Source organism: Protopterus annectens, chromosome 4.part0 (genome assembly GCF_019279795.1).
Source record: "Protopterus annectens isolate FY-2018-M chromosome 4.part0, PAN1.0, whole genome shotgun sequence".
Taxonomy (NCBI): Eukaryota; Metazoa; Chordata; order Ceratodontiformes; family Protopteridae; genus Protopterus; species Protopterus annectens.
Window position 1 is genome coordinate 611,147,239 of NC_056733.1, and position 15,684 is coordinate 611,162,922.

General features: G+C 37.2%; 1 protein-coding gene across 2 annotated transcripts in view; it reads right to left on the minus strand.

Moving 5' to 3' along the window:
• Positions 1-873: 873 nt before the first annotated feature.
• The window catches only part of TCTN2 (tectonic family member 2), a 1,339,098-nt gene continuing 1,324,287 nt past the window's right edge, over positions 874-15,684 (minus strand). For both annotated transcript variants that reach the window (XM_044068545.1, XM_044068546.1), the window contains one exon: positions 874-1,175. In XM_044068545.1, the coding sequence (XP_043924480.1) occupies positions 1,054-1,175 (122 nt within the window). In that variant the 3' untranslated portion in view covers positions 874-1,053. The remainder of the gene's footprint in view (positions 1,176-15,684) is intronic.

Here is a 15,684-nt window from a genome sequence, read left to right on the forward strand (position 1 = left end):
TACCCTTTCACATCTTCCTAGCATGATACTTTACCACCATATCATGTTTTACTGTCTCTTCTCAAGTGAGAAGATCTCTAGCCCTCTTTGATCACATTCTTTCCTCTCCATCCCCTCCATACCTTGCACCCTTTTGTTGGCTCTCATTTGAGCTCTTTCCAGCACTCTAATGCCCCTTTCCTCCTAAATAATCAAAGTGTGGCTAGACCAGTGCCTAGCAAAGTGACAGAATTAACTCTACTTCTTAATCTATCCTCTGAGGATATACCCCTCTCTTTCTGTTACGTGCTGCCACTGTCCTCCCGCTCTGCTCCTGGTGGCCTAATTCAACACCCTGGAGTCTTTTCCTGCTTTGTTGCCATCAGTCATACCTCTAGCTATTTTTTTCACACCAGGGATTCTGTGGCCCAAATCCAGTACTTTGCATTTTCCGCTATGAACTCAATTGCCACAGGTCAGCCCACCTTGTCATTCTTTTCAAATCCTTGTTTCCATACTTCACCACAAAATTCTCCATTGATGCACCTAATTTTGCTGCATCAACAAATAGATTAACTACTAAAATACATTCAGGGATCGGCTGAATATGATCACATCATGTGCGAACATTACGGATTTAATCATATCTACAAATAACCAGTGCAGTGCTTAAAGCTCAGGGCACTTACTATGTTGTAAATGCAACCAGTACTGCAAATTCAAGTTTAATGTATTCTACGTATGGAAGATAACATTTAATCATAAAATATGGAGCCATGTACTTTATCTCAAATTTCTTTTTCATTTTTAATTTTCTCAAATTTATTTATAATTAATTTTATATCAATACTTTAAAGCACACAATTTCAGCATGTTGTACAAAGTAAGAAAATATAAATGGAAAATATTTTTATTTACTTACAAAATGTATAAATGCAAATGTATCTGTATTTACAAAAAGCATTATGAAAATAAATCAGCATTATCTGATATCAGATTTCACACCTAAATGTTGTTCAGGAACTTTAAAAACTAGTAACATTTTATAAACCTTTTTTAATGGCACATAAGTCGTCAGAATGTTGTATTATTCCATGCTTGCCGTATTTTGTTCCATGGGCTACCAAGGATTGCTGCTGTTATGAAAAAGAACACCAGTATCATACCTTTTGCTATGGACTGGGAGTAGGATTCTCCTGTGAATAAAATGCAATTTGGTTAAGAAATAGGCAGATATGATGCAAAACATATAATAGACACAAAGGGACTAATAAGTTCATCTAATCATCACATTAAAAAGAAATCAGAAGAATGCTTCCATATTATACACGCATCAAGTTATGTGCAACAATCATAAGATAAGATATATATTTCCATATTAAATAAACAAAGCACAACATTGCATGGCTAGGTTAAAGGATAAAATAACTCCTCTGAAGGGAGGGCAGAAGGATGATGTTATTTCATAAAACTGGTACTACAACATGTGGAAGCCACAGGTTTTTGGTTAAGCATTAACAGACAAATAGTGTAACTGATGGACCTTACATTTATACTATGCAATGTGGCTTCTAAAATGAGCTAGCTTAAAAATTTCCTTACCATGTTGCAGTTGTGTCATTAGCATTAAGTGCCTCATCAAACACAGTAGCTGTAGCTTGAGTGGGAAACTCTGTTTCCCCAACCAAAAAACATGTACAATCAAAATTATAGCAGGCAGCAGAAAGCCCACTGAAGGCTATTTTAAGGGTCTTCACTAAATAGTCTTTGATCTTAATGTCAGTGAATTAATGAGCTCTATTCATGCTTGATATACTACAGAGAACTGGAATTAGGACACATGTGATATGTGACGGGGGGAAATCTTTTCCTGAACTTGTCCATAGCCATACATTTCCTGTCTGATGGCAAAATGCTGTGTTTTTTAGGACCTACACTACATTGAAAATATCACAAAAGAGACTACCCTTTGGTGTTTATACAGCACTACATTGCACTCTTCTAGGAAACCCATAATCTACCTTTTTTTAAAAAAAAAAAAAGAAAAAAAAAAGCTGTCCGTCCATACCATGGATGCTTCCACGCTGCAGATACTATCCTTATGGACATGCTGTTGAAATGGTATAACTTTTAACCTTTCTCATCTTCCTTGCCCCAAAAACTAATTCGGGGATAGAAGAGGAACAACGGGCCAGTGCACGGAGGACCTAATATGTTTCAGAATGTCTTCAAAGGGGAAGGATGGTATAAGTCATAATTACCATCTCCAAGGCCAGGACCTTGGTACGTATGGATTTCCCAACCAAGTATTCTCAGCATAAGAATAACATCCTTCATGAGCTAGAATATTGCAGAATAAGCCTGCATTGGTTTCACATATTTTATACAAGCTGCATCTAGGTGAACGCTAAAGGGTTGCTGATGGCTTCCTAAGTGAATTTAAGTACCTGCTAAATGAACAGGTGATGAGTAAGTAGCCTATGAAGGGCAGATCTTGTGGTGTGCTCATGCTGGGTCATATTTTAGCAGATGAACAGTGAACAGAATTCTAGTAAGAAAAAAACAATCATGAGATTCTGAGAAATAAAAAGAAGTCTAGCAAGAGTCTCCTAAGCTTGCAGTAGTGAACCAAGACTATAAGGATTGAAAGCAACAGACTTCCTAAGCTAGACAGTAGCAGCACAGCACACTTTAAGGGGCTTGATGGTCCAATCACCATAAGAAGGCTGTCCATCTGTTCACCTACAGGGAATAAGGGCACACAAATCCTGCAAAACTCAGTCTGCAGAGTGGGTGCTAGTGCTGCATTTCTCCTAAACATTTAGTCTTCAAATAATTTATTTACTTACTGTCTGTCATCTGTGTTAGCTGGACTGGTCAGCTGACCCTTTTCAGACATGACCATAGCTCAATGTGAGGAACATAGAACATTTAAACAATGCAGTTAAGAAAGTAGGTTAATACAAACTTAGTTTACGCAAATACACATATACAATTAGTGATAATTTACATTTCAATGTATATAAAACAGTGGATTAACACACATTTCAAAACAATACTACATATCTACAATCGGTGAACATAGAGTAAAATATCACAATTTATTAACAGTAATAATTATATTTGTTCTCAGAACTGTTCAAGGAGATATAAACCAAACTGTAGTACAGTTGATTTCACAACATTGCATTTGAACTGAAGAGAGTCTAAATCATCTTGGTAATAATTTCATCTAGATTCTGCCTGGATATATTCTTTTAAAGCATCCTTAAATTGCTTAATATTTTGTTTTTAACCTAAGTAGTAGTGATTCTAGGTAGATGGTCTTAATCTTGCAAAGGCCTTTTCACCCACCACAGTTTTAAATCTTGGGTGAGGTAGAGGTGGACCACTGGTGTAAAAATTGGAGTTCATAACTGATATTTTGTACTGGCAATTTTCATTTTAAAGGGGGAAAGTAACCCTCATTTATTATCATAAAGATGAGAGAACTTAATAAATTAAGATAGGTGCAAGAATGACTCCCTTGCTAGACAAATGACAGCCAACAACCAGCAAAGGAGCAGAAGCCAACAAACTGTCAGACTTTAGTAGAGCAGGTTTCTGTTTGGTGCTCTGCCTCCTCCTGTTTTACATCTTATGTGACTCTTGCCTGGGATTATAAGAAGGATTCCACTACAGATCCTTAACTAGGCTTCTCTTATAACATAGCTAAAATGCTCATTCCAAGGTAGGTTTCAAACTTCCCCCTCCTACTATGAGTGGCCAGGTTGAAGCTAACACCATTCAATCACTCCTGGATCCTGTAGTAGTGGTGATACCTATGTCATCCTCCTTAGTGATATGATGACCATAGGCACACTCAGAATGCTTATTTATTTTTATTTATTTACTAGGATCATGCACTGAACTCAACGGACCATTAGCAGGCACAGCCCAGGTGAATAGGGATTACATAAGAAATGTAACAAAAAAAAAAAATATATATATATATATCTATATATCTATATCTATATCTATATCTATATCTATATATATATATCTATATCTATCTATATATATATATATATATATATATATATATATATATATATATATATATATATATTTATATAGACACACACACACACACACACACACACACACACACACACACACACACATATATATGTATGTACAAAACCCAACAGATAATAGGAAGGTACACAAAATCACTAGAATCCAAGTAAAAATCCAAGTATTTATTCGAGTAAAAATGTAAGCGCTTTCGCGGGTTTCCAAATTCGCTTCATCAGACATAAAAGTAACATCCAAAATGAATCAATTTATAATGAAATCTGATGCTGTTCCTATCTAATAAGCAATTAAGCAATAATTGATGTTTAAAGGAACGACACTATATATATATATATATATATATATATATATATATATATATATATACATACAATATACATCAAAATAAACTAATTACTAAATATATAATAAAAGCTTAAAATCTAAATATACAAAGACTAAAAAGCTGATCTAAAATATTGATTACCTAAGAGTTCTAGCTTTAAGTATTGGTTTCAAAGGGACGCTATCATTAAGCCCTCTTCCCCTATGCGCTGCCAATCTTAAAATCCATCTGATTTCTGCCTGCTCTGTTTCATTAACGATATCCCCTAATCTAATATTAATAGATTGTACATGTAATACTTGAAAATAAAAAACATGTTCCTCACCTAATAAAAGAGTATGTCTAGCTATGGCACTATAATCTTGTTTCCTTGCAAGGCAATACATATGGTCTCTTATCCTTTCTTTAAGAGACCGATTCGTTTTACCTACATAAAATTGGTAGCAAAGGGAACAGTGAGCAACATATACAATGTTCCTGGTATTACATGTACTATTATTTCTAAGTTCCCAGAGGCAACCCGTGTCGGGGTGCTTAAAGAAACGTGATTCGTCAATAAACCTACAGTACACACAACCGCCACATTTCTTAGTTCCTGAATAAATACTGGCATTACCTAGTGCTGCCATCCTATTAGAACTACGATAGCATAAGTGTTGTTTTAAACTTTTCATATTTTTATAAATAAAAGTAGGGGAACTTCCTACTAAATTTTTAATTTTTTCATCTGTCAAAAGGATATTCCAATTATCGGCTATAGAATTTCTTATTATTTCAATGTTGTTGCAATATGGAAGTATCACAGATTCCTTCCTTTTTGAAACATCTATGCCTCTATTGTAATTAATAATGGTTCCCTCACCAACTGAGGAAAAATAAGGTTTAGCTCTGGTAGTCCTAAGGTTATGTACCTTTCTAAAGGTATTATTAATTTCTTGTTCCTCATAACCTCTGGATAAAAATGTCACTCTAAGCTAACTCAGTATCAAATGACGTATCATCGCAACAAAGCCTAGATATCCTCATGGTTTGTCCTTTTACAATATTACCAAACACCATGGGATTGTGCATACTGTTCCTGTGTAAATATGCAGCTCTATAGCACTCTTTTCTATAGACCCTAGTTTTCAAAGTATCATTTTCTTGATAAACTGTCGTATCTAGGTAATTAATAATTTCACCTGAATACGACAAAGTGAATTTAAGAAAGTTACTGGTAGTATTTAAATAATCAAAATAAACCTGAAGCATCTCAGGGACGCCCTTCCAAACAAGAAAGAGGTCGTCAACAAAGCGTCTATAAAAAACTACCCTTGCTTCATTCAGTACAGTGTGCCTTTCCCATGCTACCATTACTAAGTTTGCATAGGTATTAGCACAGCTAGTACCCATAGCCACTCCCTTTCTTTGTTTATAACACTTGTTGTTGAATAGAAAAACATTATTATCTAATACAAATTCAAGTAGCATGCACAAAAAAATCTATCTTGGTTACTTCTAGTGGATATACTTCTAATAGAAGTTCTCTCACCCTACGTATCCCTTCATCATTGGGTATACAGGTGAAGAGTGACTCTACATCCATTGTTGTTAACAATAGACCTTTAAAATTCTGCATACCTAGAGTAAAGCCATATAAATCTTCCAAAAATTGCGCAGTGTCCCTCAGGACATAAGAATATTTGGATAAAACATTTTTCAACTCATAATCAAGGTATATTGACATGGGTTCTGTCAGCCACCCAGCGCCAGACACTATGGGTCTAAACGCTGGTAATGTTGGATTTTTATGAATCTTTGGCAAGCCATGCATACATGGTATAATAGGAAATTCAACGTAAAGGAAGTCAAAAAGCTCTTGAGTTAATATCTCCAAAGTCCTACATTCATCAAGCATGTTATAAATAGCTCTATGGATGTCTTGTACTGAATCCATTGAAATAGTTTCATACGCTTCACTAGATAACATATCTAACATGGTTTTGTCATAATAATCTGCATTCATCACAACTATAGAACCCCCTTTGTCGGCTGGTCATATCATTATATTATGATTGTTCTTAAGATTACGAAGAGCTAATGTTTCATTTTTCGTTAAATTATTTACAGAACTAGAATTTAAAAATTCAAATTGGTTATACAAACCATTTTCAACTGCCTTAAGAAACACTTCTAAAACCGGTGGTAAATGGGGTACATATAAACTTCTACGTTTAAACAAACAAATATTAGTTGTTGTGTGATCTTTATATAACAATTTCAATGCTAGACTACGTGTAAACATCCTAGTAGCTATAATTGCATCACTAATATCTAAATTACTAGTCGGAATAAAACCAATACCTTTGTCCAATAAGCATATTTCATCATTGGTTAAGGTATAACTAGAAATGTTCCATACTAAACTTCTTGGTTCCACATCTTCTTGAGTGTATGTGACTGCTGAAATCCCGGAGACTCCTTCCGTTTCTGGCCCCTTGGTCTGTCGTAGTCCAACGACTTCTTCCTTCCAGTTCTTATGGGCAAGGGTACCACAGGAAAATTTTGTTGATGGTTCTGTTCCAAACGTATCTTCCGTCGAACATCTACGTTGGAATTAGACTTGACAGCATTTATTTCCATCTGTTGCACACCAGGAACGAATTCTGCTGGTGTGAAATATACAGACGTGGAGATAGGAGGCGAGGATATAAGAACATTATCAGATAGCTTATCTACAAAAGAACCACTAGTATTCACATCAGGTTGTATGTTCGTTGTCTCTTCAGACCCAACGAGTACTTCCTGTTGGTGAACAGGAAGTTCTAAACCAGTAGCCTTTGATTTGGAATCTCTAGATAACATAATTTCCGTTCTGTTGGTTAGATTAACAGTCATGTTACTAGTCATATTACTAGCATGCCCAGGAACAAGCGTAGCTGCTTTGGGCCAAGTGAAAACATGTTGTTTTTTAAAATCATCAATATCTCTTTGTAGCTTTTTCTTTTTGTGAGTTAGCAAATTATTCTCATAACGTTGAATTTTATCGATGAGTTCATGCATAAATAATTCACTTGAGTCTATCCCATACAAGTCAGTTAATCGAGCTTGCTGGTTAATAATATCAGATCTCAATTCATGTTCCAAAGGTTGAAAGAAATCCAGCAGAAGCTGTACATATGCCTTGCTAGCATCTAAGTTAATTTGTTGCCAGCGTATCAGTAATTCAGGATAGGTATTGCCGTACGTCGGCATGTTAAGGATCCTTAGTCCACGTGGTATAACTTTACAGCTCAAACATGCATCTAAGTGATACATTTGGCATTGTAAGCGTTTGAACTTATAAAGATTATTCTCAATATCGCTCTTTAAATTACGTATTAAAGTCTCATTAATTACATTCATAGAGTTAACAGCAGTACCTTCAGTGTCTCTTAAGGCATCCACTCGCAAGAGTGGATTGGCGGCTTCCATTAAAAACCCTCTCAGTGAATGTAGGACTTTGGAGATATTAACTCAAGAGCTTTTTGACTTCCTTTACGTTGAATTTCCTATTATATCATGTATGCATGGCTTGGCAAAGATTCATAAAAATCCAACATTACCAGTGTTTAGACCCATAGTGTCTGGCGCTGGGTGGCTGACAGAACCCATGTCAATATACCTTGATTATGAGTTGAAAAATGTTTTATCCAAATATTCTTATGTCCTGAGGGACACTGCACAATTTTTGGAAGATTTATATGGCTTTACTCTAGGTATGCAGAATTTTAAAGGTCTATTGTTAACAACAATGGATGTAGAGTCACTCTTCACCTGTATACCCAATGATGAAGGGATACGTAGGGTGAGAGAACTTCTATTAGAAGTATATCCACTAGAAGTAACCAAGATAGATTTTTTGTGCATGCTACTTGAATTTGTATTAGATAATAATGTTTTTCTATTCAACAACAAGTGTTATAAACAAAGAAAGGGAGTGGCTATGGGTACTAGCTGTGCTAATAACTATGCAAACTTAGTAATGGTAGCATGGGAAAGGCACACTGTACTGAATGAAGCAAGGGTAGTTTTTTATAGACGCTTTGTTGACGACCTCTTTCTTGTTTGGAAGGGCGTCCCTGAGATGCTTCAGGTTTATTTTGATTATTTAAATACTACCAGTAACTTTCTTAAATTCACTTTGGCGTATTCAGGTGAAAATATTAATTACCTAGATATGACAGTTTATCAAGAAAATGATACTTTGAAAACTAGGGTCTATAGAAAAGAGTGCTATAGAGCTGCATATTTACACAGGAACAGTATGCACAATCCCATGGTGTTTGGTAATATTGTAAAAGGACAAACCATGAGGATATCTCGGCTTTGTTGCGATGATACGTCATTTGATACTGAGTTGAGTAGGCTTAGAGTGACATTTTTATCCAGAGGTTATGAGGAACAAGAAATTAATAATTCCTTTAGAAAGGTACATAACCTTAGGACTACTAGAGCTAAACCCTATTTTTCCTCAGTTGGTGAGGGAACCATTACTAATCATAATACAGGCATAGATGTTTCAAAAAGGAAGGAATCTGTGATACTTCCATATTGCAACAACACTGAAATAATAAGAAATTCTATAGCCGATAATTGGAATATCCTTTTGACAGATGAAAAAATTAAAAATTTAGTAGGAAGTTTTCCTACTTTTACTTATAAAAATATGAAAAGTTTAAAACAACACTTATGCTATCGTAGTTCTAATAGGATGGCAGCACTAGGTAATGCCAGTATTTATTCAGGAACTAAGAAATGTGGCAGTTGTGTGTACTGTAGGTTTATTGACGAATCACGTTTCTTTAAGCACCCCGACACGGGTTGCCTCTGGGAACTTAGAAATAATAGTACATGTAATACCAGGAACATTGTATATGTTGCTCACTGTTCCCTTTGCTACCGATTTTATGTAGGTAAAACAAATCGGTCTCTTAAAGAAAGGATAAGAGACCATATGTATTGCCTTGCAAGGAAACAAGATTATAGTGCCATAGCTAGACATACTCTTTTATTAGGTGAGGAACATGTTTTTTATTTTCAAGTATTACATGTACAATCTATTAATATTAGATTAGGGGATATCGTTAATGAAACAGAGCAGGCAGAAATCAGATGGATTTTAAGATTGGCAGCGCATAGGGGAAGAGGGCTTAATGATAGCGTCCCTTTGAAACCAATACTTAAAGCTAGAAATTTTAGATCAGCTTTTTAGTCTTTGTATATTGAATTTTTAAGCTTTTATTATATATTTAGTGATTAGTTTATTTTGATGTATATTGTATATATATATATATATATATATATATATATATATATATATATATAGTGTCGTTCCTTTAAACATCTATTATTGCTAAATTGCTTATTAATTAGATAGGAACAGCATCAGATTTCATTATAAATTGATTCATTTTGGATGTTACCTTTATGTCTGATGAAGCGGATTTGGAAACCCGCGAAAGCGCTTACATTTTTACTCAAATAAATACTTGGATTTTTACTTGGATTCTAGTGATTTTGAGTACCTTCCTATTATCTGTTGGGTTTTGTACACATGACCTTTGACTGTTCTTGGGTATAAGCGTTTTTATGTATATATATATATATATATATATATATATATATATATATATATGTGTGTGTGTGTGTGTGTATAGAGAGGAGTGCTACAGAATCCTGAAAGCCCAAAATACTGAAAACACACAGGATACCAACACTCACTATATTCCAGCGCAAGTACATACAGAAACAAATAAAACACAGACTATATTATTGTTCTCCTAGTATAAGCAGGGGGGCAAGCACCCCTGCACCCCCCTGCTACTTAAATACATCAACTCCAAGATTGCACTTAGTGTAGTGAAGCTCATTCTCAGAGTTGATATAATTAAGTAGCAGGGGGTGTGGGGGGGTGCAGCGTATAGTTGACGTGTAATGTGTTTCTGTATGTACTTGTGCTGGAATATAGTAAGTTTTGGTATCCTGTGTGTATTCAGGATTCTGAGTTTTCAGTATTTTGGGCTTTCAGGAATCTGTAGCTCGCGCGCGCACACACACACACACTCACACACACACACACACACACACACACACACACACACACACACACACACACACACACACACACACTTACAGATACAAGAATATGCTACAACATTTAGTTCAAGCAGCAGCTCACAATGTCACATGGATGGAAAATGAAATTATGCTTAGCAGGGCTTTATGGATAAGATATAGCCATAATGACTGAGATGGCTTACTCTACGGGGAAAGCAGCATATCATTATATAGAAAGGTATGAAGACATTAGAACAGGAAAGAGAATAGTTGCAAGAAAGGATACTATGAGGAGAAGACAGAAAAGGTGTGAGAGCCATGCCGAGGGAAGTGGAGTAGAAAGGAGAAGTGTGTAAAAGATGCAAAGAGAAAAGGGAAGTATGATGACTGAGAGGCAGTAAGTAAAGGGGATGATAAGAAGAGACAAGGGAGGATGAAACAGGGATAAAGGGGTGTGTGAGGGAGCTGCAGGGTTTATGTAATGTAACCTGAGTGAGTGCAGCTGCACTTTGCGTGGGTGAAGAGGTGCTTCTTGAACTGTTGACTGAAGTCAGAGTACTTTTGGACATCTTGGATTATGGAAGCAATGGAGTCCCATAGTTTAGGTGCTAGGATGGAGATTGCATGGTCAGTGCAATAGAGTTTACTTTTTGGAGTTAGTAGGGTGAGTTGAGATTGAGAGATATCCCTAAAATTACATGTGGGGGGGTTTGGTGAAAAGTTTATAAATGAGATGGGATGATATCTCAGGAGAAATGAATTAGTGATCCTTGTAAGAGGCTGGCTTTCAAATGTATTGGGAGCCATTTAGCTTTAGTGAGAGTTAAGCAGTAGTGTTCGTTATTGGGAGAGTTAGTAATGAACCAGTAAACTTTATTGGAGATGGTTTGTAAGGTGATGGCATTTTTCTTTGAGGCTGCAGCTATAATGCGTAGTGTGTTGAACTTTTGCAAATGCTGAATGTATAGTTAAACATTAAGAGAGTAGTCTAGCCAAATGCCAAGTTATTTGAAGGATGTGATAGTTTCTATGGTGGTATTGTTGAAGCTGGGTGCTTTGGCTATGTTTTTTTTTGGCTGGTTCCAAATAGTACTGCTTTTGTTTCTGAGAGAATGAGTATAAATTTCTGGCCTATTAGCCAATGGTTGAGGGTTTGGGGGTCAGCTTGGGGCGGAGTTTATATAACAGAATGTGATTTGTTTGCCCAACAGATGACCACGTCATCTGCATAAAGAATTAGAGATATCTGAGGATGATCAAATGGGAGCTTGTTGACAAATATGGAAAAGAGCAGAAGAGCTGAAGTGGAACCCTGGGGGACTCTTTTCATAAGAGGATCCATTTCAAAGGTGGAGGTGCCTACTTTCACTTTGAAGGATCTACTGGTAAGGTAGTCTGCAAACCAAGGTTTTGCTTGACCTTCTTTTCCATCGAACATGCATTTTTTTCTATGAAGCATGCTAGGACAGAGAACCAAAATGCAGGAGTGGCAAGAAACAGCTAGGATTATGGGGGACAACAGGGCCTATGCACTTAATAGCAGCCTGCATTTAAAGTGGATTGTTGAGAGACAGCCTTACAAGACTCTCTTCAAATATATAGAGCTGAGTATATTTCTGTATTATTCTGTATTATAGCGCTAAATTGTTACTTAGATATCTGTTGTCTTACTGTTCTGCAAATATACAGATATCAGTATATATTTTTTTGGTTATAATTTGCACTGTGTTTCCTCATATCTATCTCTGTTGAAACTGTCTTCCCCACCCCCTCCCTCATTTTAGTTTCTATAGCTTGTGTGTTAACTCAAGGTTCCCTTCATTTGCTGTTAATAGCAGCCTGCATTTAAAGTGGATTGTTGAGAGACAGCCTTACAAGACTCTCTGCAAATATATATAGCTGAGTATATTTCTGTGTTATTCAGTATTATAGAGCTAAATTGTTACTTAGATATCTGTTGTCTTACTGTTCTGCAAATATACAGATATCAGTATATATTTTTTTGATTATAATTTGCACTGTGATTCCTCATATCTATCTCTCTTGAAACTGCCTTCCCCACCCCCCTCCCTCATTTTAGTTTCTATAGCTTGTGTGTTAACTCAAGGTTCCCTTCATTTGCTGTTAATAGCAGCCTGCATTTAAAGTGGATTGTTGAGAGACAGCCTTTCAAGACTCTCTGCAAATATATATAGCTGAGTATATTTCTGTATTATTCTGTATTATAGAGCTAAATTGTTACTTAGATATCTGTTGTCTTACTGTTCTGCAAATATACAGATATCAGTATATATTTTTTTGATTATAATTTGCACTGTGATTCCTCATATCTATCTCTGCTGAAACTGTCTTCCCCACCCCCCTCCCTGTTCTTGGTTGTAGTTTAAATTTGGTGGCTTTAGCAGTGCCTGCCCCACTGTAGATTTGATCTAGGACACTCCCCCAGTCCCATCTCTTTACCGCATTCTACCTAATAAACCCTTTCTGCACTTGCTTTTAGTCCTTTTTAATTTAATTACATTTTTTCAAACTGTGTGTGGACTAATATTGCTACATACTCAAGTGTGCCAGCTTGCACTGCATGTGAATTGTTTTTACTACTGTTTTTGCTACTTTTCTGAAAAAAAAAAAAATCTGCTTTTACTGTATTTGTGTTTCTTCCTACTTTATTTTGCTTTTGCGTCATCTTAAAAGTACTCAGTTGTATTTATTACTGCTGGATGTAACTCATTCTAAGCCTTTTAGTTTAAGCACTTGGGCTTCAGACCAGTTGTTTTACATTAAGAAGGTTTGTGGTCTGCACTGTAGTGGCAGAACAGGTAGCTTACATCCTACTAAGTTGGGAACTGCTGATTAAGGGCTCAGTGTCTGTCATTCTAAAAGTGTATTAATTCTGGTTTAAGCACTTGGGCTTCAGGCCAGTTATTTTACATTAAAAGGGTTCGTGGTCTGCACTCTTGTGGGAGGAGAGGCTGGACTCTGCCCTTCTGAGCTGGGAATTTCTGGTTAAAGGCTTATAGTGCCTGTATATCTGAACTGCTTCTTACTGAAATTGGTACACCTTGTTTGCTGTAGCGTAGACTAGATCCAGGCCTGCTGAATCTAGCTTTGTTTGTATAACTTGAGCACTAATCCAGGCATTCTTTAAAGTATTCAATTGTATTTACTACTGCTTGGTAGTAACTTGATTAAAGTGTAGCTATCATTCTAAGTCTTTTGGATTAAGCACTTGGGCTTCAGACCAGTTGTTTTACATTAGGAAGGTTTGTGGCCTGCACTGTGGTGGCAGGACAGGTAGCTTACATCCTTCTAAGTTGGGAACTGCTGATTGAGGGCTCAGTGTCTGTTATTCTAAAAGTGTATTAGTTCTGGTTTAAGCACTTGAGCTTCAGGCCAGTTATTTTACATTAAGAAGGTTCGTGGTCTGCACTCTTGTGGGAGGAGAGGCGGGACTCTTCCCTTCTGAGCTGGGAATTTCTGGTTAAAGGCTTATAGTGCCTGCATATTTCAACTGTTTCTTACTGAAATTAGGTACACCTTGTTTGCTGTAGCATAGACTAGATCTAGGCCTGCTGAATCTAGCTTTGTTTGTATGCTTGTTGTTTGTTTGCTTGTTATTTCCCTGAAACGCTAATACCACCTAAAACGCGGCTTTTCAGCGCTTCTGTGGATCCCTAGTGATATCTGCATTGCTTACTGTACTTATTTCCTTGTTTCACTTAAAAGAAAGTTACAGTTTGTCGTTTTTGCATTTAAGTTACCTGTAATACATTGCATTTAAGTTACCTGGCACTTGCTCACTAAAGCAATTATATAAGTCAGCACTCAAAAATTAAAAGCACTACACCCTCACAAACTCCCCTTGAGTACATTGTTCCCCATTGGCCCTTTTTTTTCAATTATAAAGGAATTCCCAATACTATTCTAGCATGTCCAAAGGTCAGGTCAGTTGTCAATCTCCTCTCCGGTCCAGCTGGTGAATCTGGGAATCTTGAGGCAATGTTACAACTGCCTCATGTACACAGACAACCCTCTCCTCTTCCCAACAAATTCCAACACATGTGAGAGATGCATCCATATAGCCAAACTGGAGGCTAAGCTCTCTCAACTCAGTACTGGCGTAACCAGTCAGGAGGAGAAGGAAACCATGCTCACTACAATTCCAGTCTCACACAGACCTACCACGTCAGCAAACCAAACACATAAACACACAAAAACATACTTGGAGGCTCTAAATAAAAATCTGCCTAAGCAGTAGAGACCTCCAAAGCAGACACCCAAGCAACCGCTACCCCAAAACAAAACACGTGCAACACATAGCTCACAAAGCCAGTGTGCCGAACAGTCACAGCCCTTAAGGCTAAACAACACACCTGATATACTTGTAATAGGTGACTCTATCGTCAGGCACAATGACGTCCTGCTCACCAGGCTGAACAAGGAGAAGGTCACGGTGAGCTGACTGTCGGGCGCTAGGATCCGCCACATAACACAAGCACTCAGGTCACTCCAAAGCATGTACAAATATGACTCAGTCATTGTCCATGCTGGTGTGAATGACCTGAGATGTACCTCCCTGGACTACATGAAAAGAGACATAGAGGAGCTCTCTGAACATGTGGCCCAGGCCGGTATGACCCTGACCTTGAGTAGCATCTTACCCTCACCAAGAATGATGCCACAATATGAAGACAAGATGATCAATTTCAACAATTGGCTTGAGTATTGGTGTCATTCAAAAGGGATCCAATGCCTGTCAGCCTGGGATAACATGCTCAACAAGCCACAATGCTTCGCTAGGGACGGCTTGCACCTGTCACCCCTAAGCTTTCGGATATTGGCAAAGGCTCTTGCTACCCCCATAGTGCCTTTTTTAGGCAAGGCTCAAAAGACAAACCCACCTCCATAGGTATCACAAGGGATAAGAAACTAGGAGTAATGTTATTCAATGCCAGAAGTCTAAACCTCAAGATGCACGCACTCGAAACTCTCCTTAGCATGGAGAACATCGATATCTGTGCAGTAACAGAAACCTGGTTCAAGGCTCCCGAGAGCACCCCAGCACTACCAGGTTATACCTCATACCATGCTTTTCGGCCCCAAAACTTGGACCGAACGACAAAAGGAGGGGGAGTATCAATATTCGTCAAAGATACCCACACCTCCAGGTTGGTGGCACAGCACGAAGCATCAGAGACTATCCATGTGCAACTAACAGTGGGTAA